This window comes from Perognathus longimembris, chromosome 17 (assembly GCF_023159225.1).
Source record: "Perognathus longimembris pacificus isolate PPM17 chromosome 17, ASM2315922v1, whole genome shotgun sequence".
NCBI lineage: Eukaryota > Metazoa > Chordata > Mammalia > Rodentia > Heteromyidae > Perognathus > Perognathus longimembris.
The window spans coordinates 18744417-18770034 of NC_063177.1; the positions used below are offsets into that span (position 1 = coordinate 18744417).

The 25618-nt window shown below is 55.5% G+C and overlaps 2 protein-coding genes across 4 annotated transcripts; one reads left to right on the forward strand and one right to left on the reverse strand.

The window, feature by feature from the left end:
• The first annotated feature begins 3136 nt into the window (after nucleotides 1-3136).
• Git1 (GIT ArfGAP 1) lies at nucleotides 3137-20216 on the forward strand. 2 transcript variants are annotated; one of them, XM_048365251.1, is made up of 20 exons: nucleotides 3137-3411; nucleotides 10619-10752; nucleotides 11442-11554; nucleotides 11673-11778; nucleotides 12659-12876; nucleotides 12957-13051; nucleotides 13393-13435; nucleotides 15278-15326; nucleotides 15701-15773; nucleotides 16257-16354; nucleotides 16663-16774; nucleotides 16880-17025; nucleotides 17172-17324; nucleotides 17434-17664; nucleotides 17752-17805; nucleotides 17938-18039; nucleotides 18127-18200; nucleotides 18340-18522; nucleotides 18609-18672; nucleotides 18828-20216. In XM_048365251.1, the coding sequence occupies exons 1-20, from the start codon at nucleotides 3360-3362 to the stop codon at nucleotides 19038-19040; spliced, it is 2313 nt and encodes a 770-aa protein (XP_048221208.1). In that variant the 5' UTR covers nucleotides 3137-3359; the 3' UTR covers nucleotides 19041-20216. The 2 variants fall into 2 exon arrangements, with proteins under 2 accessions (XP_048221208.1, XP_048221209.1); XM_048365252.1 differs by having other exon boundaries at nucleotides 3139-3411; nucleotides 16895-17025.
• Nucleotides 20217-20653: 437 nt separating this feature from the next.
• Nucleotides 20654-24601, reverse strand: Tp53i13 (tumor protein p53 inducible protein 13). Of its 2 annotated transcripts, none has more exons than XM_048365256.1 (7): nucleotides 24581-24601; nucleotides 23820-23891; nucleotides 23569-23610; nucleotides 21983-22111; nucleotides 21740-21847; nucleotides 21010-21562; nucleotides 20654-20892 (listed from the first exon to the last, which is right to left on the reverse strand). In XM_048365256.1, the coding sequence occupies exons 5-7, from the start codon at nucleotides 21821-21823 to the stop codon at nucleotides 20780-20782; spliced, it is 750 nt and encodes a 249-aa protein (XP_048221213.1). In that variant the 5' UTR covers nucleotides 21824-21847; nucleotides 21983-22111; nucleotides 23569-23610; nucleotides 23820-23891; nucleotides 24581-24601; the 3' UTR covers nucleotides 20654-20779. The 2 variants fall into 2 exon arrangements, with proteins under 2 accessions (XP_048221213.1, XP_048221212.1); XM_048365255.1 differs by lacking the exon at nucleotides 24581-24601 and adding an exon at nucleotides 24063-24182.
• Nucleotides 24602-25618: the final 1017 nt, after the last annotated feature.

Below are 25618 nucleotides of genomic sequence, written 5' to 3' on the forward strand. Positions count from 1 at the left end.
TCTCTGAGAAGATGGACAGGTGGGGCTGGGGCAGGGCCCCATCCTCTAACGTTTTGCCTTTTGCCGGAGAGCCAGAGGGCTCTGGGCCTCGGCAGTTTTTGGGTGAAGGTCCTTCAGAATTGAGCTTAGCTCCCAAGACCCTAGGAGGAGGATCTGGATGGCCAGAACCATGACAGGGACTCATGAGAAGCATGCAAGGATCGTTAGAGCAGCTATGGTTCTGGCTGAAATATTCTTCTGGGGTCTACTATGACCTCTTGGAAAATTAAAATCCATCTTCCACATATGACATTGGAAATAGAATCTATGTCCAGTAGGGTGGAAAGGATAGTGCTTCCTCCATACACTGTGCTCAGTAAGAGGTTGGGCAGAGAACGCAGCAGGTGGCACCTTCCACCTGATCAAAGGGAAGTGACTCCTCCAGACTGCCTCCTTCCTGAAATGAGCCAGGGCAGATGGGTCCTTCCAAAAGAATCCTTTCCTGAGTGTGGTAAAAAGTAGAATCAGCTCTGTGGACTCAAATTGCAAGGGCTTGGGAGGCTCAAGAAGCTCAGCTCAGCCCTTGGAGTGAGGAAGTACTTCAATGTCAGAGAGATGAGTTCAAATACCTCCTTACCAATTACAAATGGCTTACCATTTTCCCGAGTTTCTCAGTCCACCCATTTGTAAAGTGAGACTGGATACTATCTTCCAGGGTGAACTAAGCATAAAAAATGCCCTGGGAACCCCCTCCCTCCTGCAGCCAGGAGGAACTTGGTGCTTTCTTGAGCCCACCTTAAAACAAGGCAGGAATAAGGGATTCCACACCAGCTCAATTATCCGAGAAGTGTTTGTGTAGGAGGTGCCAGCAAAAAGCCTGCAAACTCCCTGCGCCTTTCTCAGGTTTGTGGTGTGTGTGTGTGTGTGTGTGTGTGTGTGTGAGAGAGAGAGAGAGAGAGAGAGAGAGAGAGAGAGAGAGAGAGAGAGAGATGTCTTCTCTGCCTCCCCCACACCCTGCTGTGCCAGGCATCTAGCGACAAGTGATGGGGCTGGAGAGGACTGCCTCGCCCCATTCTCCAGTCTGGGAGGAGCCTGCTGGTGTCCCTACGGCCCAGGACCGCTGCCCATTTTCACCACCAGAGGTCAGCAGAGCGTCGTGACTGCAGCCAGATTTGGGGAGGGGGCTAAAGGGGGGGGGGGAACAGGAGTGTAGTGGCCACAAGAATGCCCATACAGTTTCTCATTAAAATGTTTTTAGAACCCATGTGTGATTCCACTTTAGCTATCCTGCTTCCAGTGGTGGTGGTAAATCCAGAACCGCCTTTATCTGCAGCTTGGCTGTGATGAGGCTGAAGGTTGAGGAACAAAGTTTTAGACTGTGTGTCTGTGCCCAGGGCCACTCCCAGATAGCCCTCCGGTCCAACCAGAAGATAGGACAAGGTTGAATCCTCCTTCCTCCTCGGTACCACCCTGGAGCCCAAGGAGCAGGGAGCTCTACCTGGGTTTGGAGGAGGGAGGCAGCCCTCTTTTTGCCAGGCGGCCCTGCACACCAAGCCTAGGTCGCTTTCCCTTTGATCTGAGTGCTCTGGCTGCCACGTGCTTGAGACGCGCCCACACAGCAGAGAAACAAAGACAGCCTAGCGGCAGGGCTGCCAGCAGCCGCCTTGACATTTAATAAATGGAATTCCATAGCTGGGGGTCGATCGGGGGTGAAGAGGCGGCCACTGCTGTGGGCTGTGAGCCCGGTTTGAATTGTCAGGCCACTCCTCTAGCTCTCCCCCCCACCTCCCCAGTCCCTCGCAGGAGCCACTAAAACCGTGGACTCCCGGGTGGGAGCACAACACCCCGGGCAGGTGGTGCTCCCACACACACCCAGGAGTTATCTTTGCTTTACAGAGGCTCCACCAGCTTAGCCGCTGGTGTGGGGGAAAGGAGAGATGCCGCAAGGAGGATTTTCTAAGGTGTGACTATAAATATATTCTGTTGATCGCGATTTCAAACAAACGTGTCAATCTGGGCTGCAACGAAAGGCGATGAAGGCATCTTTGCCATATATTTCCCGTGGTGTGACTCACACAGTATGACTTGTCTCCCCTAGGGAAGGAGCCCGCTGGCCCACAAGTCATTACTGTTTGAATGTGGCTGGGATCTCCACCCGCTCAGGCACCAACCTCTGTCCTGATACCAGGAAGGAATCCAGACCCTTGGGGAACACCCCCACCCCCACTTCACATTTACTGTGCTTCTACCCTCTTCCCACAAGCAGAACCCATCAACTGGCCTTTTGCTTCTGCAAGAATGAGGGCTAGGTGCGGGGAGGTGGGGGGGGGGGAGCTTCTGTGGTTGCAGGGGTGAGCCCGTGTGTATCCTGAACGTTAGCTCTGCCCTCCATCACGACCCTCTGTGAAATCCAGGAAGGCCATCACCACCGGAAGCTCGTGTGACTTATATGCACCTGCTCTGCACGCACACCCTTCTGGGATCTCAGGAGCTGTGGGAACAAGACAGATGACAAATGGAAATTAAGTACACAGGAAGTGGTCGTTTTTAGAGGTCTCCCTGCGGTTTGTAGCAAGGATGCAAGGATAGGTGGTAGCTGGACTAAAAAGTCCAAAGGCAAGAGGACACACTGCATGCACCTCTCGGGCACCTGGACTTCCATGCTGTTGGCGATGTGTATGCTCAGCAAGGTGTGACCGGAGAATTCCCCAAGACACAGATGTGGAAACATGGAGCTAGGACAGACACCCTACCCTAACGCAAAGACAGAGGGGCAATCAAAGGTCCAGCCTCTTTGACAGGAAGGGGCCCTGGGCTTGTGGCTCTTCTCCCCTCCCCCCTCCCCCGCTGAAAGTTAAGGGGACAGGGCTACTAGGGTGACTCACAATGCCTCTTGGGCCAGGGGGAGTGCCCGAGCCGAGACCAGGGCCGCAGACAACGCTGGCGGCGGCCGCGGCCCCTTTAAGCGCTCCCGCCCCCTCCAGCCCGCGCGCCCGGCTTCCTTTCTCCAGGAGGCGCGGCCGGCAGCGCCGGGCGGCTGAGCGGAGGTGCGGGCCGCCCCTCCCCCGGTGGGCAGGGCCTGCGCCGCTTCCTGCAGGAGCGGCCCGGAGCCGCGCAGGGGGCGGGGAGAGCGGCGAGCGGCGCGGGGCGGCGCGGGGCGGCGCGGGGCGGAGGGCGCCCGAGGGCGAGCGGGCAGGCGGGCACGGCGGGTTCCGGACCAGCCCCGGGGGCGGACGGTTGGCCCGGCGCGCGGAGCCTAGCCGGGGCCTTGCCGGAGCCGGGCCGGGCAGCAGGGCCGCCGCCGCCGCCGCCGCCGCCCGGGCCCGCCGCCCGCGCCCCCCACGCTGGCCCAGAGGGCTGCGGCCGCGTCGCCGCTGAGGATGTCCCGGAAGGGGCCGCGAGCGGAGGTGTGTGCGGACTGCAGCGCCCCGGGTAAGCGGACGGGGCCGGGGGCGGGACTGGGTGTCCAGGCCGCCGCCAGGCGGGCGCCGGGGCCTGGCGGGAGCGCCGGGCCGGGCCGGGCCGGAGGGCGGGGCGGGGGGCTGCGGCCTCGGGCCTCGGCCCATACGGGGGCCACTGCGGAGCCGCGTCCATGGAGGAAGGGTCAGCCCGGGGGTCCCGTTCGGTCGCGTCCGCGGCCAGGCGAGGTAGGGCATTTCCCCGGCGCCACCTCCCACCCCTCAGCCTGAGGGAGGCGGGCAGCTCGCCGCCTCCCCACCTCCACCTCGGTATCCAGACGGAAGCGCCGGCCTGGGGTGGCGGGAGGGGCGTGGGGGAGGCCGGCCGGGGTCGGGAGGTGGGCGCCGGGGTGGGTTTGTGTCATCTCGAGCCACCCCCGCGTCTTGCACCTGCTGCTCGCACGGCCCGCTTGCCCGCTGGGGCCCTGGTGAGCCAGGCGCCCGGGCTGAGCACAGGTTTCTCAGGAGCCACCTGGAAAGCGGCTGTTCCTGGGACTCTGTGTCCCCGCAGCCCAAGGCCGAGGTTCCGGCAGGGGAGGGCCTGGTGCTCCGGGCCAGTCCCCGCCAGGGCATCTTCTCCGGAAGCATCCCCAGGCCCCAGGCCTACTGGGAACTGGGGACAACTGTACTCACGTTTCCTGTTCCCGGTAAGCCTGCTTGGGAAGATGGGCTTGGCATTGTCCCGGCCTGGCTAGGAATCCCTTCTTATACCTTTATCCCAGTCTGGACAGAATCCTGTAGGAGGCAGCGACAAGGGGGTGCCTAGACCCCTCTCAACCAGCTGGCTTCCTAGCCAGCCTCCTGGCTGTACTTAGGTCACTGTTTTCCCTCTTCTTCCCTACAGAGTCGATCCAGGCCGATGTAAAAGCCCCCTGGCAGGAAGGGAGGGACAGTGACCTACCAGGGCTGCTCTTGTTTTATATGGGAGGACACTGTCAATGATGGGGCTCAGCAGCTGGCTTGGAGAAGAAAGTTCTAGACTCCATGTCCATTCTCTCGTTTAAAAAGAACTGTCCTGGACTGGGAATGTGACTTAGTGGTAGAGTGCTTGTCTAGCATGCATGAAGCCCTGGGTTCGATTCCTCAACACTACATACACAGAAAAGGTTGGAAGTGGCGCTGTGGCTCAAGTGGTAGAGTGTTAGCCTTGAGCAAAGATGCTCAGGGACAGTGCCCAGGCGCTGAGTTCAAGTCCCAGGTCTGGCAACAACAACAACAAAAAAGCTGTCTCCCTAGGCATGCTCAGAGGATGCTGTGAACTCCGGGGGGGGGGGGGTGAGGGGAACGACTGTGGGCATGATTGAGAATGTGGGGTGCTGTTTTGTAGACCTATAACTTGCAGACACTATCTGTCTATCTATTTATTATAAAGGTGATGTACAGAGTTGATTGCAGTTACATAAATCAGGTAATGAGTACTTTTTTTTTTTTTTTTTTTGCCAGTCCTGGGGCTTGAACTCAGAGCCTGGGCTCTGTCCCTGAGCCTCTGTGTTCTCAAGGCTAGAGCTCTACTACTTGAGCCACAGCGCCACTTCTGGCTTTTTCTATTTATGTGGTACTGAGGAATCGAACCCAGGGCTTCATGCATGCTAGGCAAGCAATGAGTACATTTCTTTTGGGGCAGTATCACCCCTGCCTTCACTTTCTCCCCAAGACACCTTTTGAATATCCCCAAACCCTGACAGATTGAGCCCCACCAGGCATGGTGGCCTGGTAGTTCTTAAGCTCCAAGCTAGAGTGTTTGGGAACTATGGATAGCTGTGAGGAGCATGGGCACAGGATGTCCTGTAGGTGATGATGACCCTGAAGCCCCCTCTCAAGGCAAGGCATGGTTTGGAAGGCCCTGCAGGAACCATCTGGGAGCAGATATCCTTCCCACAGATTAGCTGGAAACTGACTCCCCTCCCCCAGCTGCAGGCTGGTCTGGTGCTGGAAGGACGAATGGGAGACCTTGCCTTCCATGTGTTCTTGGCTGTTCTGCACCTCTTTTGAGTAGGCATGGCTGGGATTTAGCAAGCCCTCCCATCTCCATCAGGGGAGTCTGGGTTGTAGTGTTGCCTTTGTTTTTTGCTTACTCTGTGACCTGTGGCAAGACTTTGCTCACTGAGTGTCAGTTTCTTCAACTGTGAAGTTGGAGTCAAAAATCTGTGCTCCTGGTGCTGGTACAGAGGCCTGTAGGGCAGCATCAGCAAAGCAGTTAGGCTTTCTGCATTGCTTGTGAATGCCTGGCTTAAGCCTCTGGACGCCCATTGGGCTCAGGGAGGAATGATGTGTCAGATGTGTTGTTCTAAACAGATGTTCCTTCCCCAGAAGCGTCTGATCCAGAATACAGATCAAGCATGGGGAAGTGGGTAGCAAGTGACCAAATGTTACTCATCCTCCCTCCCTAACACCTAGCAGTGTCTGGCACAGGGCAGGGATCCCCAAGTATGTTTCGGTTTTAGTGCTTGTCAGGACTGTCCTATACCTCCACCTTGCCAAGCTAGCCCTTGTAGGCAGCGGCATTCTAAGTCTGGGCCCATAGCATCTCAGGCATGAGAACACACAGAGGTATGGAGGCTAGACCCAGTGCTGCTTTCTTTGGTATATGCCTCCAACCCAGAGTTACAGGCTCCTCTCTCAGTGCTAGGAACCCTGAAGCCCCAGTCCTGTGTGTGAGGTTGTAGTCTTTTTGTAGTTGGTTAATTTGGGGGATAATAGAGATGAGAGGTGAGTTGCAGCCTGTATCCAAAGGGCCCTGGTGCACCACAGACAGGTGTGAGTAAGCACTTGAACCCAATGTAGTTGCTATGGCAGTTACTGCCATCTCATCAAGTGTTGTATCAGGATGCACTGGAAAGATTGCCCCCTTTAAGCTCAGGTGGCTCACACCTGTAATCCTAGCTACTCAGGAGGCTTAGACTGAGGATTGAAGTTGGAAGCCAGCCTGGGCAGAAAAGTTCATGGAACTCCTATCTCCAAGTTAACCACCAAAAAGCCAGAAGTAGAGCTGTGGCTCAAGTAGTAGAACACTAATCTTGAGCAAAAAAGATCAGTGACAGAGCCCAAGCCATGAATTCAAGCCCCAGGACTGACTTCTACCTACCCTACCATATGGCTTCTGTCTCAAGTCCCCTTGGCTTTCAAGTGTCTTATCTTACAACATGTATCCCCAGGTCAGCTTTTCTGCTTTGGCAGCCCCAGGAGCGGGCATAAAGACCTCAAGATGGCCAGGCACTGGTGGCTCATGCCTGTAATTTTAGCTACTCTATAGGCTGAGGTCTGAGGATTGCAGTTCAAAGTCACCCTAGGCAGGAAAGTCTCTGAGACCTATCTCTAATAGATTACCAAAAAAGCCACAGTGATGCTGTGGCTTAAGTGGTAGAGTGCTAGTCTTGGGCAAAAGAAGCTCAAGGACAGTGCCCAAGCCCTAAGTTCAAGCCCCAGGACCGGAAAAAAAAAACTTTTTGAAAAAAATTAAAACACCTCAAGATGCCTGCCCTATGGGCAGCCATAGGATATGTGTGTGTAAATGTGTTAAATATGTAAAATATTTTCATAACTCTGAGGATTCCCTTTTAATTTTATTTTTTTTTTTTTGCCAGTCCTGGGCCTTGGACTCAGGGCCTGAGCACTGTCCCTGGCTTCTTTTTGCTCAAAGCTAGCACTCTGCCACTTGAGCCACAGTGCCACTTCTGGCCGTTTTCTTTTTTTTTTTTTTTTGGCCAGTCCTGGGCCTTGGACTCAGGGCCTGAGCACTGTCCCTGGCTTCTTCCCGCTCAAGGCTAGCACTCTGCCACTTGAGCCACAGCGCCGCTTCTGGCCGTTTTTTTTCTGTATATGTGGTGCTGGGGAATCGAACCTAGGGCCTCGTGTATCCGAGGCAGGCACTCTTGCCACTAGGCTATATCCCCAGCCCCTCTGGCCGTTTTTTGTATATGTGGTGCTGGGGAATCGAACCCAGGGCCTCATGTATACGAGGCAAGCTCTCTTGCCACTAGGCCATATCCCTAGCCCTTATTTTAAAATTTTATGTGCCAATCCTGCGGCTTGAACACAGGGCCTGGGCACTGAGCTTTTTTGCTCAAGTCTAGCACTCTACCACTTGAGCCACACAACTCTGCTTCCAGTTTTTTTAGTAGTTCATTGGAGGTAAAAGTCTCACAGACTTTACTGTCCAAGCTGGCTTTGAACTGTGATGCTTAGATCTCAGCCCCCTGAGTAGCTAGGATTATAGGCATGAGCCACTAGCACTCAGGTGAGGTTTCCTTTTGCCTCCTCAGCTCATGGCTCTATAGGTAGCCACCATTTTGACCTCATCTCCATGGAATACTCTTGCCTTCTTTCAAGGTGTTGGACTTTTCCTTCTTGTCTATTGAGAATCTGACCCTTAGATAATGAGACCAGCTGGCCCTAAAAGCCAGTGATAGCTTTGGGTCATGGCATGAATCCATCTTAGTCAAGTCTTCTTTGGTGTTGGCACTAGGTATGGTATCCCAAGATCCCTCCTGCTTCCTACCCTTACATACCAGACCCACACTATGACTGTGGAGCCAGAAGGAAGCCATCACCTTTCCTAACCTGAACATTTGCTGTCCCTCTGCCTCAAGTTTGGTCCAAGGAGTTTCTCTCTCTCTCTCTCTCTCTCTCTCTCTCTCTCTCTCTCTCTCTCTCTCTCTCTCTCTCTCTCTCTCTCTCTCTTTTTTCTTTTTGTCAGTTGTGGGGCTTGAACTCTGGGCCTGCTGTCCCTGAGCTCTTCAGCTCAAGGCTAGCGCTCTACCACTTGAACCACCGTGCCACTTCCCGTTTTCTGGCAGTTAATTGGAGATGAATCTCATGAACTTTCCTGCCCAGGCTGGCTTTGAACCACAATCCTCAGATCTCATCCTCCTGAGTAGTTAGGATTACAGGCCTGGGCAACTGTCACCTGGCAAGGAGTTTCTCAGGCGCAAAGATTCCTTACCCTACAATAGCTGTTTGACTTTCAGCAACTCTCCCTGACCCTTCATCTTGGGAACTGGCCTTGGTGGGGTTTAGGGCTCTAGCTTGGGTGGGCCTGGGGTCATTTGGAGATAAAGAATTGGTGGAATAGTTTGGATGGGCTTCTCATTGGTGTCTTCCAGAACTGAGCTTGCCACCAGTGTTTCTAGACCAAGACAGGGTCTGCTGATCACCCTTCCTGTTTTAGGTCACTGCAGAGGAGAGGGAAGCCTAGAGGTTGAGAGAGAATGCCAAGCAAAGCCTTGGATCGCATTCCTTGGGTCCTGATTACTTGGATGATGCCATATCCAGGGATTCACTTTGTCTAGTCTGTGAGGTTCTGGAGACACTGAATATCTATCTGGTTCTAGGCCAGGCTTCTCTGGGGGGCAGCAAACCTGGGGTGGAGGCCTCAGGGCAGTCCATTTATGATCCTGTCCTGGGCGTCTCCCTGCTTACAGGAAACCCCTCCATTTCAACAAGAGGAATTTAGGCTGCATCATTTCCCGCTTCCTGCCTGGGCTGCTGGAGGTGACTGGCAGACCCCTGACCCAGTGATGTTTAGGAGTTGGGGGAAGGGTCTTTCCATGCCTGGGTTGGTTCACTGGGCAAAGCCAACATGAAAGTGTCCTAGGGCTCTCCCTCTTGGCATAGATAATCGGTCCCTTTCTCATGAGCCCTTAGAATCAGTCCCTTAGGAAGGTGTAGTGTGGTCACCCTTTGCATCCTTCATTGCCATATTTTGTGAGATCCCTAAAGAAGTCTATATCCAAAGACCTAAGCTTTCAAATCCTGTTTCCATGCTTCATTGGGGGGGCCACATGGTATGGGCAAAGCTCACAACTCTGAGAACATTGATGGGAATCCTTGGGCAGAAGATCTTGAGAATCACCTTCTGATTGGGAGAGAATCCCATCACTCAAGCTTTTGCCTCCTCTGAGGGGGTTAGAGGAAAGTAGGAGAAACACCGCTGGGCACCTTGAGCACTGACAAGGCTAGGCCAACAGCTAGATCCCACCCCCAGTCCTGGTTTCCTGAGTCTAGGCGGGGCCTGGACAAGCTGAGTGTCCTGAGAGGCTCCCTGCCCCCACTCTGGACAGCACACAATGGCTGCTTTCTCCCCCATGACCTTTCCTTTCCGTAGCTGCCTCCTCCCCTCTCCCTAGGGGCCTGGGATGGGTGGCATCTTCCCTACCCTTAAAGGCCTTGCATCCAGACTTACCCTCCTCCTTGTTTCCCAGGTTTGCATTTCCCCTGGGAATGGAGAGTACTAATTGGGGTTCATGCCTGTCCAGGGCTCAGGGACAGAGGACAGCAGCAAATATAGACCTTGCCTAGTCTCTTGTCAGAGTTCCTCAGTCCTCATCCTAGCAATTCAGTACTCACTAGTTGTGTAACCTTGAACAGGCCTTCTGACCTCTCTGAGCCACTGTATCTTCTGTAAAGCACAAGCATTTCTCCCTTGCCTGGCAATTGTAAAGGCATCAAACATAAAGCCACTCAACTGGCACACAGGAGATGTTCAGTGAAGGTTAGTTCCTTTGCTCTGTCCATCTCGCTCCTGCCCCCTCCATACTGGGCTTAGAACTCATTGCCTTGCACTTACTAGGCAAGCATCTACCACTTGAGGTAGCTATGCCCCCAGCCCTGTCCATTCTCCTTAGGGCTTCAGCTCATAGTGATGGTGGTAGGAGGCTTAGGCCTCTTAGCTGCCAGTTTGAGGGCAGGGGCAGGAGCTGTGCGAGGGCTGCTCCCTCTGTTTGGCAAGTTCTGACAGATCCTGGGTGCAGGAGAGATGTGGCACTGACCCAAAACAGGAATGTGCTCACAACTATGTGGCACATGGCATCGGGGTCATGTTCCATAAAGGATCCTTGCTTTCCTATAGAAGAGTTGGGCAGCAAAACCTGCTCCCTAGGGAAAGGCTATGAGACTGGTATTTGTTGCTTTAAGATAGGAAACTGTACCCACTGAATCGGTCCTGGAGACCATGTGCCCCCAGAGGGGCTAGGATGTGTAAGAAAGGATGTAGCCCTGTCAGCCCTAAGCTTTGAGGCCTGGGGGAAACCTCTCATCTATAACCTGGTGGACTGTCATCCATTTCCTAGGCTTCTAGGGACTAAGTGATTGTGCGTGAAGTATAGTGCCATTCTACAGTGGGGACTCAGGAGGTCTTGACCATCCTCCAGCTCCAGCTGACTTTCCCTTCTTCCTCTCTGCAGATCCTGGCTGGGCATCTATCAGTAGGGGTGTGCTTGTGTGTGACGAGTGCTGCAGTGTGCACCGGAGCCTGGGACGCCACATCTCCATTGTCAAGCACCTTCGCCACAGCGCCTGGCCTCCCACACTATTACAGGTAGGAACTGGGCCACTGTTTCTCCTTCTTTACTGACCATGTGCTGAGCCTGAGCATTTCCCCTGTACCAACTTTTTTTCCCCCCAGTACTGGGGCTTAAATTCAGGGCTTCGGTATTTTCTCTTAGCTTTTTCTCTCAAGGCTAGCACTCTTACCACTTTAGCTACAGCTCCACTTCTACCTTTGTGATGATTAATTGGAGATAAGAGTCTTGTGGACTTTCCTGCCTGGGCTGGGTTGAACCTTGATCCTCAGATCTCAGCCTCTTGATTAGCTAGGATTACAAGCGTGAGCCACCAGTGCCCGGACTGTCCCCCACATCAACTTAGATATCTGTCATCTGCAGTTTCCAGGAACAGCACCTCTTTGGGCAAGTCTAATTCTGACCCTTTCCATCCCCCTCAACCCACAAAGAAAGGAAAATCTAAGCCTGGCTCTGCCATGTATTTACGAAAGGTGGCTTTGAGCAGGTCACTTAGCCTCTGTGAATCTTGGCAAAATTTACCACCACATTTAGCTATCCTGAAGCACTAAACAAAACATAGTCTTTGTGTGGCCTTACTAGATTGAGTCTTGGAGTCACAGTAGGACCCTTCGTGCCACTGTAGCAATGTCAAGCACTCTGAGTATGTTTGCCTTAGTGTCCAGCATGCAGTGGGCACTCTTAACTTGGCATCTCTTCACTGCAGATGGTCCACACACTCGCCAGCAACGGGGCCAATTCCATCTGGGAGCACTCCCTGCTAGACCCTGCACAAGTGCAGAGTGGCCGGCGCAAAGCCAACCCCCAAGACAAAGTCCAGTAAGTGGGGCTATAGGGGTGGTGGGGAGATCTGTGTACTCTTGGCCAGGGGCGCTGGAGATGGCTGGGTTGCCTGTCTTTTCTACTCTTGACATTGTCTCCTTTGTGCCTCATGCAGCCCCATCAAGTCAGAGTTCATCAGGGCCAAGTACCAGATGCTGGCATTTGTGCACAAGCTTCCCTGCCGAGATGATGACGGGGTCACCGCCAAAGACCTCAGCAAGGTTTGGGGGCCCATATAACAGATGAGCAGCCTCTTCTCTTTCCAGACCCATGACACCTAAATTTCCTTTGTCACCACTGAGCCCTGATCCCAAAGACAGGACAACAGTAGAGTCAGGGGAAGATTGTTCTGTCAAGTTTCTGGTGGTCAAGACTCCTTAGCTCCCAAGTAGACACACAAGTCTAGAATCCTCCAGCTGCCATTGATACTTAATATTTGTTGTTCTGGTGTTTGAACTCAACTTGTTAGGCAGCTGCTCTACCACTTGAGCCACGCTTCTAACCACCCAGCTGCCACTGAAAACTAGAAAAATTGAGAACAGTTATTTAGTCACTTTAGAAACTGTTTTCTCGTTTAAAAATGGGAAACAATAGTATTTCCCTCATAGATATTTCTTCCCAAAATAGCATACAACACATGGTAGATGTAAGAGCAGCTCTTTATTTTTTTGAGACAGGGTCTTGTTGTCTCCTGAGTGCTGGTATTGCAGGTATATACCACCATGCCTGGCTAATTTGTTCTCTCTCTCTCTCTCTCTCTCTCTCTCTCTGTGTGTGTGTGTGTGTGTGTGTGTGTGTGTGTGTGTGTGTGTGGATTGAGATAAGGTCTTGCTGTGTAGTGCAGGCTGACCTTGAACTCATGATCCTTTTGCTTCAGCCTCCTTAAGGATAGGATTACAGCCATGTGCCACCACACCCATCTCAGCAGCTTTGATTAATTGGCATAGTAGGAAGCCCTCTGTCTTGCCTGATATGGCTCGGTGTTTGGCTGGGCCACCTGGAGCTGGGAGCAGTTCCAGGGGCAGCTCAGTCCACGTGTAGCTTAGGGGTGGAAGGTAGGCTTTGTGTACACATATTAATTGCACACTCTACTCCTTCCAGCAACTGCATTCGAGTGTACGGACTGGCAACTTGGAGACATGTCTGCGCTTGCTATCCCTGGGTGCCCAGGCCAACTTTTTCCACCCAGAGAAGGGCACCACACCTCTGCATGTGGCTGCCAAGGCAGGTCAGACACTGCAGGCAGAGCTGCTGGTGGTTTATGGGGCTGACCCTGGCTCTCCTGATGTCAATGGCAGGACACCCATCGATTATGCCAGGTGAGGGTCAGCTGAAGGCTGAGGCTTGGGTGGGGGGATTGGGCTACTTCTGCAGGGCTGAGCCATGCCCCTCCTCACAGGCAGGCGGGACACCATGAACTGGCGGAAAGGCTAGTGGAGTGCCAGTATGAGCTCACTGACCGGTTGGCCTTCTACCTCTGTGGACGCAAGCCGGGTGAGCAGAGTATGATGGGCCTGGCTGGGCTAGGCAGGTAGGACCCAGACACACCCCAACAGCAGGTGCCATAGTTACAAAGCCAGCTGGGGAATGGTGTTGCTAGGCAACTGTCTCCTGTGAAATTGCTGCAGGCTCTTGGGTTGCTGCAAGCACTTTGGGGCCAGAGAAGTGGGGTGGGCCTGACTTCCAGCCAGCCTCCAACACTCTTGGGGTGGCCTGTCCTCCTTCCTATCCCCTGACACTTACAGCTGCCAAGCCCTGCTCACAGCATTGAGAGGGGCTCTTTAGCTGCTGAGGCCACCTAGCATCAGTGACTTTGCGTTTTTATTTTTGTTCAGATCACAAGAATGGGCATTACATCATCCCACAAATGGCTGACAGGTGAGTGCCCACCTGATGCCCCTTTCCAGAGGCAGAGCCCCATTCCTAATACTTGGAGCTCCAATGCAGGTCAGATACATTATTTCAGCATGCACCAGCTCCATCTGAATCTCATGACTGTTAAATACATGCAGCATTGAGTGCAAGGAAAGGCTTAAGCTAGGATGGTAGACAGCTAGGTTCTGACCTATACAACCTTTAGGTCCAGGCTTCCCTTTGTGCAGGGAAGTGAGCTTGGGAGTTAGCCAGCTTTGTACTGCTGTCCAGTCCTCTAGTGTGTCCCAAATTGGGCAGGATACACATGGGATGTTTCTGCCTCTCCTCAAAGTCCTCAAGTGCCCTGGCAGTGTGGAACACTCAGCCATTCAGCCAGTTTACAGGATGTGTGCTGGCGCCACCTAGTGGCCTTTAGATGGTTCCATTTTCCTGTCGATGAACTTCCTGGCCCAACTTGGGGAGACGGGTACTCCCTTCCTCACCAGGGGCTTGGGTGGAGGAGATGGGACAGACAGGGGCAGCTCAGATCCCTTCTCTGTGCTAAGACCGCTTTACTTTGTGGTCTAGTTCTGCTTGGTGTGTGTATGCATGCTTGGTATGCATAGTAAACATGCCCATGGATGGATATACATTCAATGATTGTTAATTGAGTACCATCTCAGAGCCAGCCAGTGCGCTGGGGACACAGAGGCACCAAGCCAGGCTCTGAAGTCCACTGAGCAGAAAATAGTAAGAAACCGGGATGAAGAGCTTCGAAATTAGCTCCCAAGAAATGCAGGAAGCTTATGTGGCTGGAGCATAATTTGAGAGCAGGGAACAAGACTGGATAGCAGCAAGAGAATGACTAGTCCTGTGAACCTCTGTGAGAGTTGTGAGCAGCCTGAGATAGCAAAGTCAGCTCTGTACTTACTGGCTATGTGATTGGAGGCAGGCTGTTTAACCTTTCTGAGCCTTAGTTATCTTACTAGTCCTTTTCTGGACTAGTGAGAGGATGAAGTAAGATAGTACATACAAAATGCTATGCATGGGTGGGAATGTGGCCTAGTGGTAAGGTGCTTGCCTCACATATGTGAAGCCGTGGGTTTGATTCCTCAGCACCACATATATAGAAAAAGGCGCTCTACCTCAAGTGGCAGAGTGCTAGCCTTGAGCAAATAGAAGTCAGGGACAGTACTCAGGCCCTGAGTTCAAGCCCCAGGACTGCCCCTCACCCCAAAAAAAGGGGGCTATATATATATTATTTAAAGAGCTTTTAGATGAAGTGTAATTGGAATGTTCTTTAAGTATTTATTACTGTTGTTTTTTAAGGGGGGGGGTGTCAAAAAGATCACCTTGGTGGTTAAAAAGGAATTTAGGGGCGAGATTGTAGGTGGATTGAACACTTGCTCAAGTTCATATGAGAGGAAAAGATGGCAGAACTGGGAAGCTTGGCTGGGATTTGAGGCAGATTTACAGGTAGTTGACATGAAGTAAATGGACAGGTAAGAGAGAAAGGGGTGGGAGGCAAGTGCCTTTTTGTATACTCTGGGTCGGGTGTGTGTAGAGACGTGTCTGAGCATGATGTGAGGTGTGCGCTGCCCTGCTCCTAGATAATCGCTGCTCTGTCCTCTTCTTCCCTCCACTGCCTTCCTCTGGACTTAGATCTCGGCAAAAGTGCATGTCTCAGAGGTACACAGTGCCTGCCGGGCCACAGGCTGAGTTTGGGTAGGGCTGGGAGGCTGGTGTGTGTGTGTGTGAGTGGCATGGAGGTCTTGTCTCCCTGAGATCCCTGCATGTTTGGGAGAACCCTGGCAGTGGCCTGGCCACCTCTCATGCGTGGCTTCTCCCCTTCTCCCTCCTCTGTAGCCTTGATCTGTCCGAGTTGGCCAAAGCTGCCAAGAAGAAGCTACAAGCGGTGAGTATACTTAGGCCAAGCTAGTGATGCTTAGAGCTGCTCTGCCCTTCTCCAGTCTTACCAATCTCCTCCCTGTGTCCTTCCCATGCCCTTGTCTTTGACCTTACCTAGCTCTGCCCTCCAAAGTGTTAGGGCTCCCAGGGCCTCCTTTCTTCTGATGTGTGAAAGGATGAACAAGTCTGGCCTTCTGTCCTCTTCCTGCTTAGAGCTTGGTATATAGACCCCCTGCCCATATCCCATTTCTAAGACCAGGGGGCTGAGGGCATCAGTCATTCTCTAGTTCTCACATCACACAACATCCTACTGATCTGCCTTGTTGGCAGCACCAAGGCTAGTTGCTTTAACAGAACCTGGATCCACCTCTCTGCCCCCAGCTCAGCAACCGGCTTTTTGAGGAACTTGCCATGGATGTGTATGATGAAGTGGACCGAAGAGAAAATGATGCTGGTGAGTGGGGAGCGGCCTGCTGGGAAAGGCTGTGACCTGGCCTGGACCTCTCCTCCATTAGTGGGTCTAAGAAAGGTTAGGTAGGGTTCATGCTGCTTCCTCCCTGCCAGGCAGGCAGTGTGTGCCAAACTAGGCAGCCAGCTGCTTCCCTACCCCTCCCTGCACGGGGGCTCATCTCCATTCTGGCTGCCTCCCACTTTGGCTGTCTCCTCAGCCCTGCTCCGCCCTCCTTCATCACTCCTTCCTGGCCACAGCCAGATCCCAGCCCAAACTCTGGGTCTGGCATGGCAGGACGGGCCTTGTTCTGCTGTCAGTCCACGGTGGGCCTCACCCTGCCTTAGCTGGCTTCATGTGTGTGGAGACCGCCTTGTCTGACCACCAGCACCAGCACGAGCACGGTGGGTGTAGGAGGGAGCTGGAAGGGCTATCTTCAGCACTCCCCGCCCCGGTGACTGGATGATCTGCTCCCTGTCCCTCCCCCAGTGTGGCTGGCTACCCAAAACCACAGCACCCTGGTGACGGAGCGAAGTGCTGTGCCCTTCCTGCCAGTTAACCCTGAATACTCAGCCACACGGAATCAGGTAAGGTGGCTGGGAAGGGGGTCTAGGTGGTCTCCTTCCTTTTCAGAGCCCTGTGGGCTGGGGCCTCCCTCAGGTTTTGGACTGGGGAAGAAACCCATCTTCTGAGCACTTGGGAAGTGTTCCAGCTCCCTCGGCCTGTTTGTGGGCCTGGCCTTGGGCAGCTCTGCTGCTGACTGGGATTTTTTAGCTGTGGCTGCGATTGAGTCAGACAGACAGCAGGGTGTTGCCTTGCTGGTTTGTTCCACCCTATAGGTCAGCAATAAAGGTCCCCTCGTCCCTCATGTGGCCTGGCACTTTCTGCTTTTCAGGGGCGACAGAAGTTGGCCCGCTTTAATGCACGAGAGTTTGCCACCTTGATCATCGACATTCTCAGTGAGGCCAAACGGAGGCAGCAGGGCAAAAGCCTGAGCAGCCCCACAGGTAGGGCACGTGTGGTGTGGGCAGCGGCCCATCCTGTGCTCCCCTGCTGCCCTTGCAGGGGACTTGGTAAATGGCTTGAGTAGCTGAGCGAGCCTGGGGTGACAGGTCTTGTGTCCTCAGACAACCTCGAGTCTGTGCGCAACCAAAGTGACCTCGACGACCAGCACGACTACGACAGTGTGGCCTCTGATGAGGACACAGACCAGGAGCCCCCACGCAGTGCCAGCGCCACTCGGAATAACCGTGCCCGGGTCTGAGCATTATCCCTCTTCTGTCCCTTCTATACCTGCCTCTGGGCCCTGATCAAGGTCCCACTCTGTGTCACACCCCAGAATCTTGGGAACAGTTTGGGGTGTCTGCTTGTTGCCCCTGTAGCTGATGGGCTTTGTCTCTGCAGAGCATGGACTCCTCCGATCTGTCTGATGGGGCCGTGACGCTGCAGGAGTACCTGGAGCTGAAGAAGGCCCTGGCTACCTCTGAGGCCAAAGTGCAGCAGCTCATGAAGGTCAACAGCAGCCTGAGTGATGAGCTCCGGAGGCTGCAGAGGGAGGTGAGGACTGGGGCCTCACAGGAGGGGAGGGAAGGCTTCTAGACACAGACTGGGGATTTTCTTCCGAAAGATGGACCCCACTGTTAAGCACTGTCATGTGCACTCCCAGATCCACAAGCTGCAGGCAGAGAACCTGCAGCTCCGGCAACCATCAGGGCCAGTGCCCACAGCCCCTCTGCCCAGTGACCGGGCTGAACACTCAGCTATGGGTACCAGTGGGAGCAGCCATCGCCGGGACCGCCAGGCCTTCTCTATGTATGAGCCGGGCTCTGCTCTAAAGCCCTTTGGGGGTGCCCCAGCGGACGAACTGAGCACACGACTACAGCCTTTTCACAGCACTGTGAGTTGCCTGTAGGTTTAGGTGGGGAAACATAAATGGGGGATGCCACAAGGCCTCCATGATACCAACTATGCTACCTCACCCCAGGAGCTAGAGGATGACGCCATGTATTCCGTGCATGTGCCTGCCAGCCTTTACCGGGTAAGCATGGCCTAGGGAACGTGGATCCACGCCTCTATGGGCCTGAGACCAGGCTGCTGTAACACAGCGGCCTTCCTGCAGGTAGGTTGGGTCTAGAGTAGAGCCTGACAGTGGCTTTGATCTGGCTTTCAGATTCGGAAGGGGGTGTCTGTGTCTGCCTCTGCCTCCGCCTCCGCCGTGCCCTTCACTCCCACCTCCCCGCTGCTGTCCTCCCAGGAAGGAAGCCGCCATATGGTAACATTTCCACACCCCTGCCTGGGGATAGTGTCAGGGGAGTGTGGGCTGTGAGGGTTCACCCTCCCCCATTTTCATGCCCTCCAGAGCAAGCTTTCCCGCCATGGAAGTGGTGCCGACAGTGACTATGAGAACACACCCAGCGGGGACCCACTGCTTGGGTGAGGCGCGCTTGGTTCTCCACCTAGCCTTGCTGGCACGGGGAAGGGAGGTGATGGTGAGGGCCTGAGTGTCTACGGGCACAGGCAAGCAGCCTGTGGCTGTAACGGATGGACCTCCCTTTTCCAAACCTGGGCTCAGGCTGGAAGGGAAGCGGTTCCTAGACCTGGGCAAGGAAGATGATATCCACCCTGAGCTGGAAAGCCTGGATGGAGACCTAGACCCTGGACTCCCCAGCACCGAAGATGTCATCCTGAAGACAGAGCAGGTCACCAAGAACATTCAGGAGCTGTTGCGGGCAGCTCAGGAGTTCAAACATGACAGGTAGGGGTGTGGCTTCTTAATGCTCTTGGGGGAGAGAAGAGGGGAATCCTTAACAGCCCCTCAACCATCCCTCCCTTCTCCCACAGCTTTGTGCCCTGTTCAGAGAAGATCCATTTGGCTGTTACTGAGATGGCCTCTCTGTTCCCAAAGGTACTGGGGCCAGAGAGGAGAGGGAAGGGAGGGACTTGGGGTGGAGCAGCAGCTAGGAACCTGACTGCTGCCCAGGTAAAGATCCACGCCCAGTGGGCCAGCGTCAGGTGCTTAGCTTAAAGTCCAAGGGCCAGCCTCCCTTCTCTTTCCTTCAGAGGCCGGCCCTAGAACCTGTGCGCAGCTCACTGCGGCTGCTCAATGCCAGCGCCTACCGGCTGCAAAGTGAATGCCGGAAGACAGTGCCCCCAGAGCCTGGGGCCCCTGTGGACTTCCAGCTGCTGACTCAGCAGGTGATCCAGTGCGCCTATGACATCGCCAAGGCTGCCAAGCAGTTGGTCACCATCACCACCCGAGAGAAGAAGCAGTGACCACTCTCCCTGCCCTTACCCATATCCTGGGACCTCACTGTCCACAGGAGCTGGGCCACTCCAAACACTAACCCACCCCAACAGAGCCACTGGCACAAGTGCCCTTAGCGCTGCCACTCTCCCAGGCAGCCAGGTGCCCTGGTGCCCACCCCCTCAAGCATCCTTAGGGATGAGGAGGTGGGGTGGCAGGTCTTCTGTCCCCCACATTCCATGCTCTTCCCTCCCCTTGTACATAGCACCCCCTCCTTTCTGGTGTGCAGGGGCCTGCAAGGCACCTCCCACTAGCCCCTCAACCTGCCCTCAGGGCACCCTCAGCAAAGGGTCTGACAGGGACACTCCAAATGGGGCAGCTCCTACCTGCACCCCACCCCCATGAGCCAGTTCAGCCCTATTGGGGGCTGAGCGGGGGCATCCCCTTCCTTTGTATATAATCTCTTGGATGTCCCCGCCCTGTAGCCACCAGCCCCCTTGCTGCTCTCCTTTAATGCCAAACTGGCCCCTGCCTAGGGCAAAGACCCAACTTATGTGCTGGGGTCCCCAGCAGCAAACACTGGAAAATCTTTTCTTTCCTCTCCCCTTCCCCTTAATTTTAACTTTGTGGTAACTGAGTGTCCCTGCGTAAGTGTGCGGGCGGCAGTGCCGTTCAGAGGGCTTGCCTATCTGGAGCTTTAGGTGGCAAGGGGACCAGAGCAGTAGGACCAGCATTGGGGTCAGCCTTCCTCTCCTTAACCTGGAGCCAGGGACTGCCAAGGTCGCCAGCCGAGATCCTGCTGCTGCTCCACTCTCACCCCTGCTCTAGGAACTAAAAAGGAAAACCACTTCCCTCCCTCTTCTCTCCCACCCTTGTGGGGGGAAGTATGCTGGTCAGGTGGAGGACTGAGCACCTAAGCCTGGGGCTGGCTCCCCAGGGTTCCCAACTCAGCCCATGGCTGTGGAGCTGAAAGCCCTTCTCCCTAACCTTGGCAAGGCCAGCACCTACATCACTACCTGCACCTGTGTTGGTCCCACCCTCTGGAGGCCTGGGGACCTGGCTGCAGCCAGGAAGGCTGGAGAGGCACCCACCAGCTCTCCCCATCTGCCTCCCCTAAGGGGCCAGGCCCTACCTGCGTGGTGACAGGTGGGCTGTCAAGATATGTGTCATGTACATTTGTATCAAAAATAAATAAGTGACCATGACTGCTTCTGATGCTTAGGTTGGGGTGGAATGGAAGTAAACCCAGATGGGAGACAAACCTGCAAAAGCATGAAGACCCTAATGCTAAGGAAGCCGTGTGCAGGAAAAATCCTTTAAAAGATATATAAATAGGGATATCAGCATAATCACCAGTAGCAGCAGCTACTAACACCCCTAAAAGGCCTGTGCCTTAAGCTAGTTCAGGTGGACTGCCATGGGCCCAACCTAACTAGGAAATAGCACCACAAATACCACCAAAATTGCCTAGGGCCGGTTTCCTGAGGGAGTGTGACTGTGTCACAGGCTCAACTCCTAGCTCTATTAAAAATAATTTAATTAGAAACGGAATTTGGGCAAGGGAGGCAGAAAGGGCTCCCCACCTCCCCTAAGCCCGCCCCTCTGGGCGACCTAACCCATCCCCCACCTCCACCCCGCCCAGGAAGCCGCGGCAATGGGCCGGCAAGCCCCTCGCCTGCCGCCAGGGGGCCCCCGGGCAAAAGGCCCACGTGGCAGAGGTGGCCCGCTCGGCGGGAGGAGCCGGGGCACGGCGCGGGGCTGGGGCCGCTCAGTCGGAGCTCTCCCCATCCGGGCCGCTGTCCGGCGCGGGCTGAAGCAGGGGTCTTCGGCGAGAGCGTTTGACCCGGCGCGGGGCCAGCAGCAGCCTCCGCTTCAGCACAGCTGTGGGCGGCAGGGTGCGGTCAAGGGCTGGAGAGCCCTGGGCGGGGCAAGGGGCGGGGCCGGCCGGGCAAAGGGCGGGGCCGGCCGGGCAAAGGGCGGGCGGGCGGAGCTCCTCACCAGCCACCGTGTCCTGGCTGTCTGCCGTGGGCCCCCAGTAGATGCTCTCGCTCCGGCGGAAGTTTCGGTGCAGCCGTGTGCAGAGTGTGGCCAGGGTGAGCAGTACTAGCAGGAAGGTCAGGGCCATGGCGGCCCAGGCGGCCTCCTCCGTGCGCGGGGTGGGGCCCCGGGCTACCCGGGGGGGTGCCGCTGCCCGAGGGGCCATGGAAGCCTGACTTGGGCAGGCACAGCTCTGTGAGCGGCCCTGCCCTTTGGGTATTTGAGCTCCTGTCCTGGAGCTGGCATTTCCTCCAAGTCCTCCGGATAACAAGGGAACGGAGGGCATAGATGAGGTATTATCTCCCTCACCCAGCGTTCCCAAAATGGGCTGTTGGGCCTTTAAACTCCATGGGGAAGCAGAAGCACCCCTCAGGCCTGAGGAAGTAGGCTGGACTTCAAGGACAGCACGAAGGCCTCGCTTCTTGGCACCACTGGGAGATCTCCTGGGACCTCTGGATGCCACCTCTGCACCAGGAGGCCTCCAGCTTCGCAGAGCAAAGGCCAAAGCTGGGGCCTAAGGGAAAATAAGAACTCTCACCCTTGCCCTGCTCAGATAACCCAGTGACCACACCACCAGCCAACCTGGGCCCAGCACACCCCCTCGCCTGCACACCCTCTCTGGCACAGCCTCCCTTTACTGGGGGTTGGCAAAGGAAAACGGCCCAGAAAGAGCGTCAGAATGAAATCATACTTTCTTCCTTTGTTTCCGCCACTGCCTCCTCTTCAGCCAGTGGGCAGCCCAGGCTGGATCTACCCACGCCATCTCCAGTGCCATCCCCCATGCTGTCAGCACCAGAGGCTAGAAAAGGAGGTAGCTGTTAGGACTAAGATGAAGACAGAGAGCAAGAAGAAGCCCTTGAGTTTCCCTTGCTCTGCATGTGGGGCTGCACCCTCCTGCCAGTGCCGGACAACACACTTTTCCTCAACTACTCACCCGGTCCCTAATGAGATTGGAATCAGGGAGGAGTGTGGGCTTAGATACACAAATGTGAGCCAGAAGGACAAGCTGGAGCTTCAGCCAGGGGTGGGCACAGGGGTGGTAGAGGAAAGCAACACCCTCAGCCTGCAGGGAAGGCACAGAGACATTGGGTTAGGCCCCTCCCAGAGAAACATTTGTGTGTCCTGAGTCAGCATAAAGGGGATGCATGATGTCTAGATGACCCAGGAAAAGGCATTGAGTACTTGCATGCCACTGAGCTTCCAAAATAGCATGCCTTGGTAAAGCTGTTAGAATGACACTTAACTATATTCCTCTACCCCTGTGATAATGGCTCTACAAGTCCCCAATCCAGGCGGTAAGCATGCCCCTAAATGAAGACCAAGTCTATTTGTTGAATCAATCTGTATGATCATCTCCCAAGAGCATCCAAAGATATAGCACGCATGCAGCAGGCAAACAATTTCAGAATGGAAAAACTTCACCAGTCATTATTCTTTGATCACATTGGCTGTGAGCTCAGCACTGTACTAGATACTGTAGGAAATGCCAAAAGAGAACTCTTGGATTCTGCCTGCAAGGATTGTATAAGAAATGCAGGGAGACAAGGCTGAAGAAAGGCTGACAAGACTAGGCTAGGTGACTCCTACACTGGGCTATGACAAGGATGGGGAGAGATTTCAAGGGGGCGGGAACTGCAGGCTTTAGGTCAGAAATGGAGAATAAACAGGAGCCAAGAAGCTACAGGAATAGATAGACCAACAACGTGACTGAGAGGAACAAAAGATATGAAGAGCACAGATGAAAGTTGGTGTGTTTTGGGGTTTTGTTTTTTGTTTTTGGCCAGTCCTGGGGCTTGAACTCAGGGCCTAAGCACAGTCCCTGAGCTCTTTTTGCTCAAGGCTAGTACTCTACCACTTGAGCCACAGCACCAATTCTGGCCTTTTCTGTTTATGTGGTACAGAAGAATGAAACCCAGGGCTTCATGCAGATTAGGCAAGCACTACCACTAAGCCACAATCTCCCAGCCTTACTAATTTAACTAAGGCCTGAAAGCCAGGCAGGAGAGTATGCCCACAAAAAGGTAGAAAATAAGGAGCCACTGTTCATGGTTCCAGAACAATGAAATGTATTAGTGACACTGGCAATAAAGACAAAGAAGGGACAAGCCATGGAAGCTAAAGCCAGTTTAGAGCCCAATATCCTGAGACACACTCTTAACAGAACAGAGCTTTATTTATACCTTCTTAAGTGCTGCCAGACTACTAATTCACTCCTCCCACATAGAGGCAGGAGTTAATACCCTCTCTTACACAAACCAGAAAGCCAAGAGACCACCAGTCACCCAGAAGTGCTGGCTGTGAGCTGTTTACTCCTGCTACCCTCAGAGTTCCGCTTGTCTACAGAGCCAACTACTCAACAGCATTCCTGACGCAGCAGTGCACAGAATTGAGGGCCTCGGTCCTGATTGGGGAACTGAAGCTTGCCTCTTTCTGCAGGAAGTGGTAAGTAATAGAGCTGAGGACCCAGAAAAGGTGGAGGAAGCTTGCAAGTTACAAGGATGGGCCTCCACTTGCACTTACCTGTCCTGGTCTCACCTGTGTGTAGGTCACTCTTGGTAACACCTAGATGTGGGGAAAGAAGAGAGCTTAAGAGAAGTTGGGAGAGTGGGCGGGTGGAGGAGATCAAAGGCCCCAATCACATTCCGGGGTAGAGATGTGGGCCACTGAGGGCAGGAGAGCCAAGAGAGGTCTCCATAGAGTGCATCTAGGCCAGGGTGAAACTGAGCTACTCCTTCATACCCCTTTCCCCCTCGGCCTTCCAAGGTTCCTACCTGTGGGGGCAGAGGCCACAGGCCTTCAGGACACCGGGCTCCTGCCTCCTCCACCAGCACAGTCACCACCACCTGTGGATCCAAAGAGCAGAGCTGGGGCGTTGGCCTCCACAAGGGCCCGGCCGGCTCCCCCTCGGAGGCGCGGCGTAATAGAGAGGGCTCCTCGACCCTCCCGGAGAGCCATTACTTCCAGGACGAACTTTTGGCTGAGCGCTTTGAGATCCCGGGAAGCCTTCACTTTACCTCTCTGGGACCCAGGAACCCCGCTAGGGCTGCCAGGAGGAGCAGATGGGCCGAGGACGGAGGAGGCACCATTTCAGTCCCGCCCGCCGTCCGGCCAGCAAGCGAGAGCGCCGCCCGCCCAGCCCCCGCGCCCCCGCGTGCCCACGTAGACCCCGAGCCCGCGCGCCGTGCTGCCGCCCCCTCCGGCCCTGCGCGCACCAGGCCCCGCCCCCGCCAGGCCCCGCCCCCGCCAGGCCCGGGCAGCGGAGAGTGCGCGCACGCGTCCTAAACCCGAAGCCTGAAAACTAGAAAGTGTCCGAGCGGTGCTCGGTGGGCGCCGTCCCGAGGCAGGTGGGGACCATCGCCCCCGGGCCCGGGATTCCTCCCAGCCCATCCCCGCGGCCTGCCGCGTCCGGGAGGAATCTCGGAGCGGGGCAAAGGGCGGGAAATGAACTCCCTGTGAGCCCGGTGGCTGAGGCGGCGGCTTGAGCGCTGTCCCGGCAAACCCACTTCACACCCGCCCGCGACTAGACGTGAACCAGAAGCACGCAGTCCGCGCAGCCGAAGGCCATTCCCGCCGGGGCTAATCATGCGCTAGCCCGGAGGCCTGGGGGATCGCCAGCCTCTACCCACTGCTGGCCCAGAATGCCCGGGAGGCAGGCGCTGGCTCTGGGGCTGCGTTCCCCCCCCCCCCCCTTCCCCCGCCACCGTCTTCGTCCTCTTCCCGCACTCGTCCATCGCCCAGCAGCGACCCGGGAGGCACGGGCCACGGGGAGGCGAGCGAGTTCGTCTTCCGTCGGCCTCTTCGCGGCGGGGCGCGGCCTCCGGTGTCCTCGCCAGGATTTTGAGGAAAGACGGAAACCCGGGTGAAGTGTGGGGGCTGAGATGCCCGGTCCCGAACGAGTTGTTTCAGCCATCGCCCTGGTACCCCAGACGCGCGGGGCCTCCTGACTCCCTCCCCACCCCGACGGCGATGCGGGACCCCCACCCCCACCCCGAGCTGACGAAGGGTTTTCCAATTTACCCCTGGCCTGCCTCGGCCCTCTCCGTCCTAGCCTTCAACTTGGGGGCGGGTGGGGTGTTTCTTCTAGGGCAGAATGTTGTCCTGAGGCGCGGTAGTGAAGATTCCCTTCAGCTGAGGTGAGGCTTCTGGGGCGCCTCGCTTGGGGCGGTGGGGACGAAGGCGGGATCGGCGGGACAGCGCCCCGTGGTCCGCAAGGGAATCAACAGCAGCTGTGTCCCGGGCTGGACGGCTGTCCTCGCTGGCCGGGTGCGGTGCTCTCCCCCCACCCCCCGCCCCGCCGCGTTATTGCGCAGCTGTGGGTGCTAGCGGGGGCTGAGCGCCACAGTGAGGTCAGAGGGCCGGGACAGGGCGGCAGGGCGGCGGGCAGCCCTGGCCACGGCCGCTCGCAACCCCGCGGGAGCCGCGCGCGCGAGTCCCTTCTGGCGGTGGCCTCCGAGGCCGCAGCGACCCAAGGTCTCTCCCCCGCCAGGCACTGGGTGGAGGGCCGGGGAGCCGGGGCTTCTGATGCTCACCCCGGTCGGCGAGTCTGTCTCTGGGTCTCACCCTTTCTTGG

Excerpts from the sequence above, each read along its gene's own strand:
- Git1 (XM_048365251.1), top strand. The coding sequence starts at position 3,360 with ATGTCCCGGAAGGGGCCGCGAGCGGAGGTGTGTGCGGACTGCAGCGCC. Across the intron at positions 12,877-12,956 it reads ACACCCATCGATTATGCCAG|GCAGGCGGGACACCATGAAC; the intron begins GTGAGGGTCAGC and ends CCCTCCTCACAG. Across the intron at positions 18,040-18,126 it reads AGGAAGGAAGCCGCCATATG|AGCAAGCTTTCCCGCCATGG; the intron begins GTAACATTTCCA and ends CATGCCCTCCAG.
- Tp53i13 (XM_048365255.1), bottom strand. The coding sequence starts at position 24,134 with ATGGTGCCTCCTCCGTCCTCGGCCCATCTGCTCCTCCTGGCAGCCCTA. Across the intron at positions 21,848-21,982 it reads CCAATCTCATTAGGGACCGG|CCTCTGGTGCTGACAGCATG; the intron begins GTGAGTAGTTGA and ends CTCCTTTTCTAG. Across the intron at positions 21,563-21,739 it reads GGCGGAAACAAAGGAAGAAA|GCCCCAGCTTTGGCCTTTGC; the intron begins GTATGATTTCAT and ends ATTTTCCCTTAG.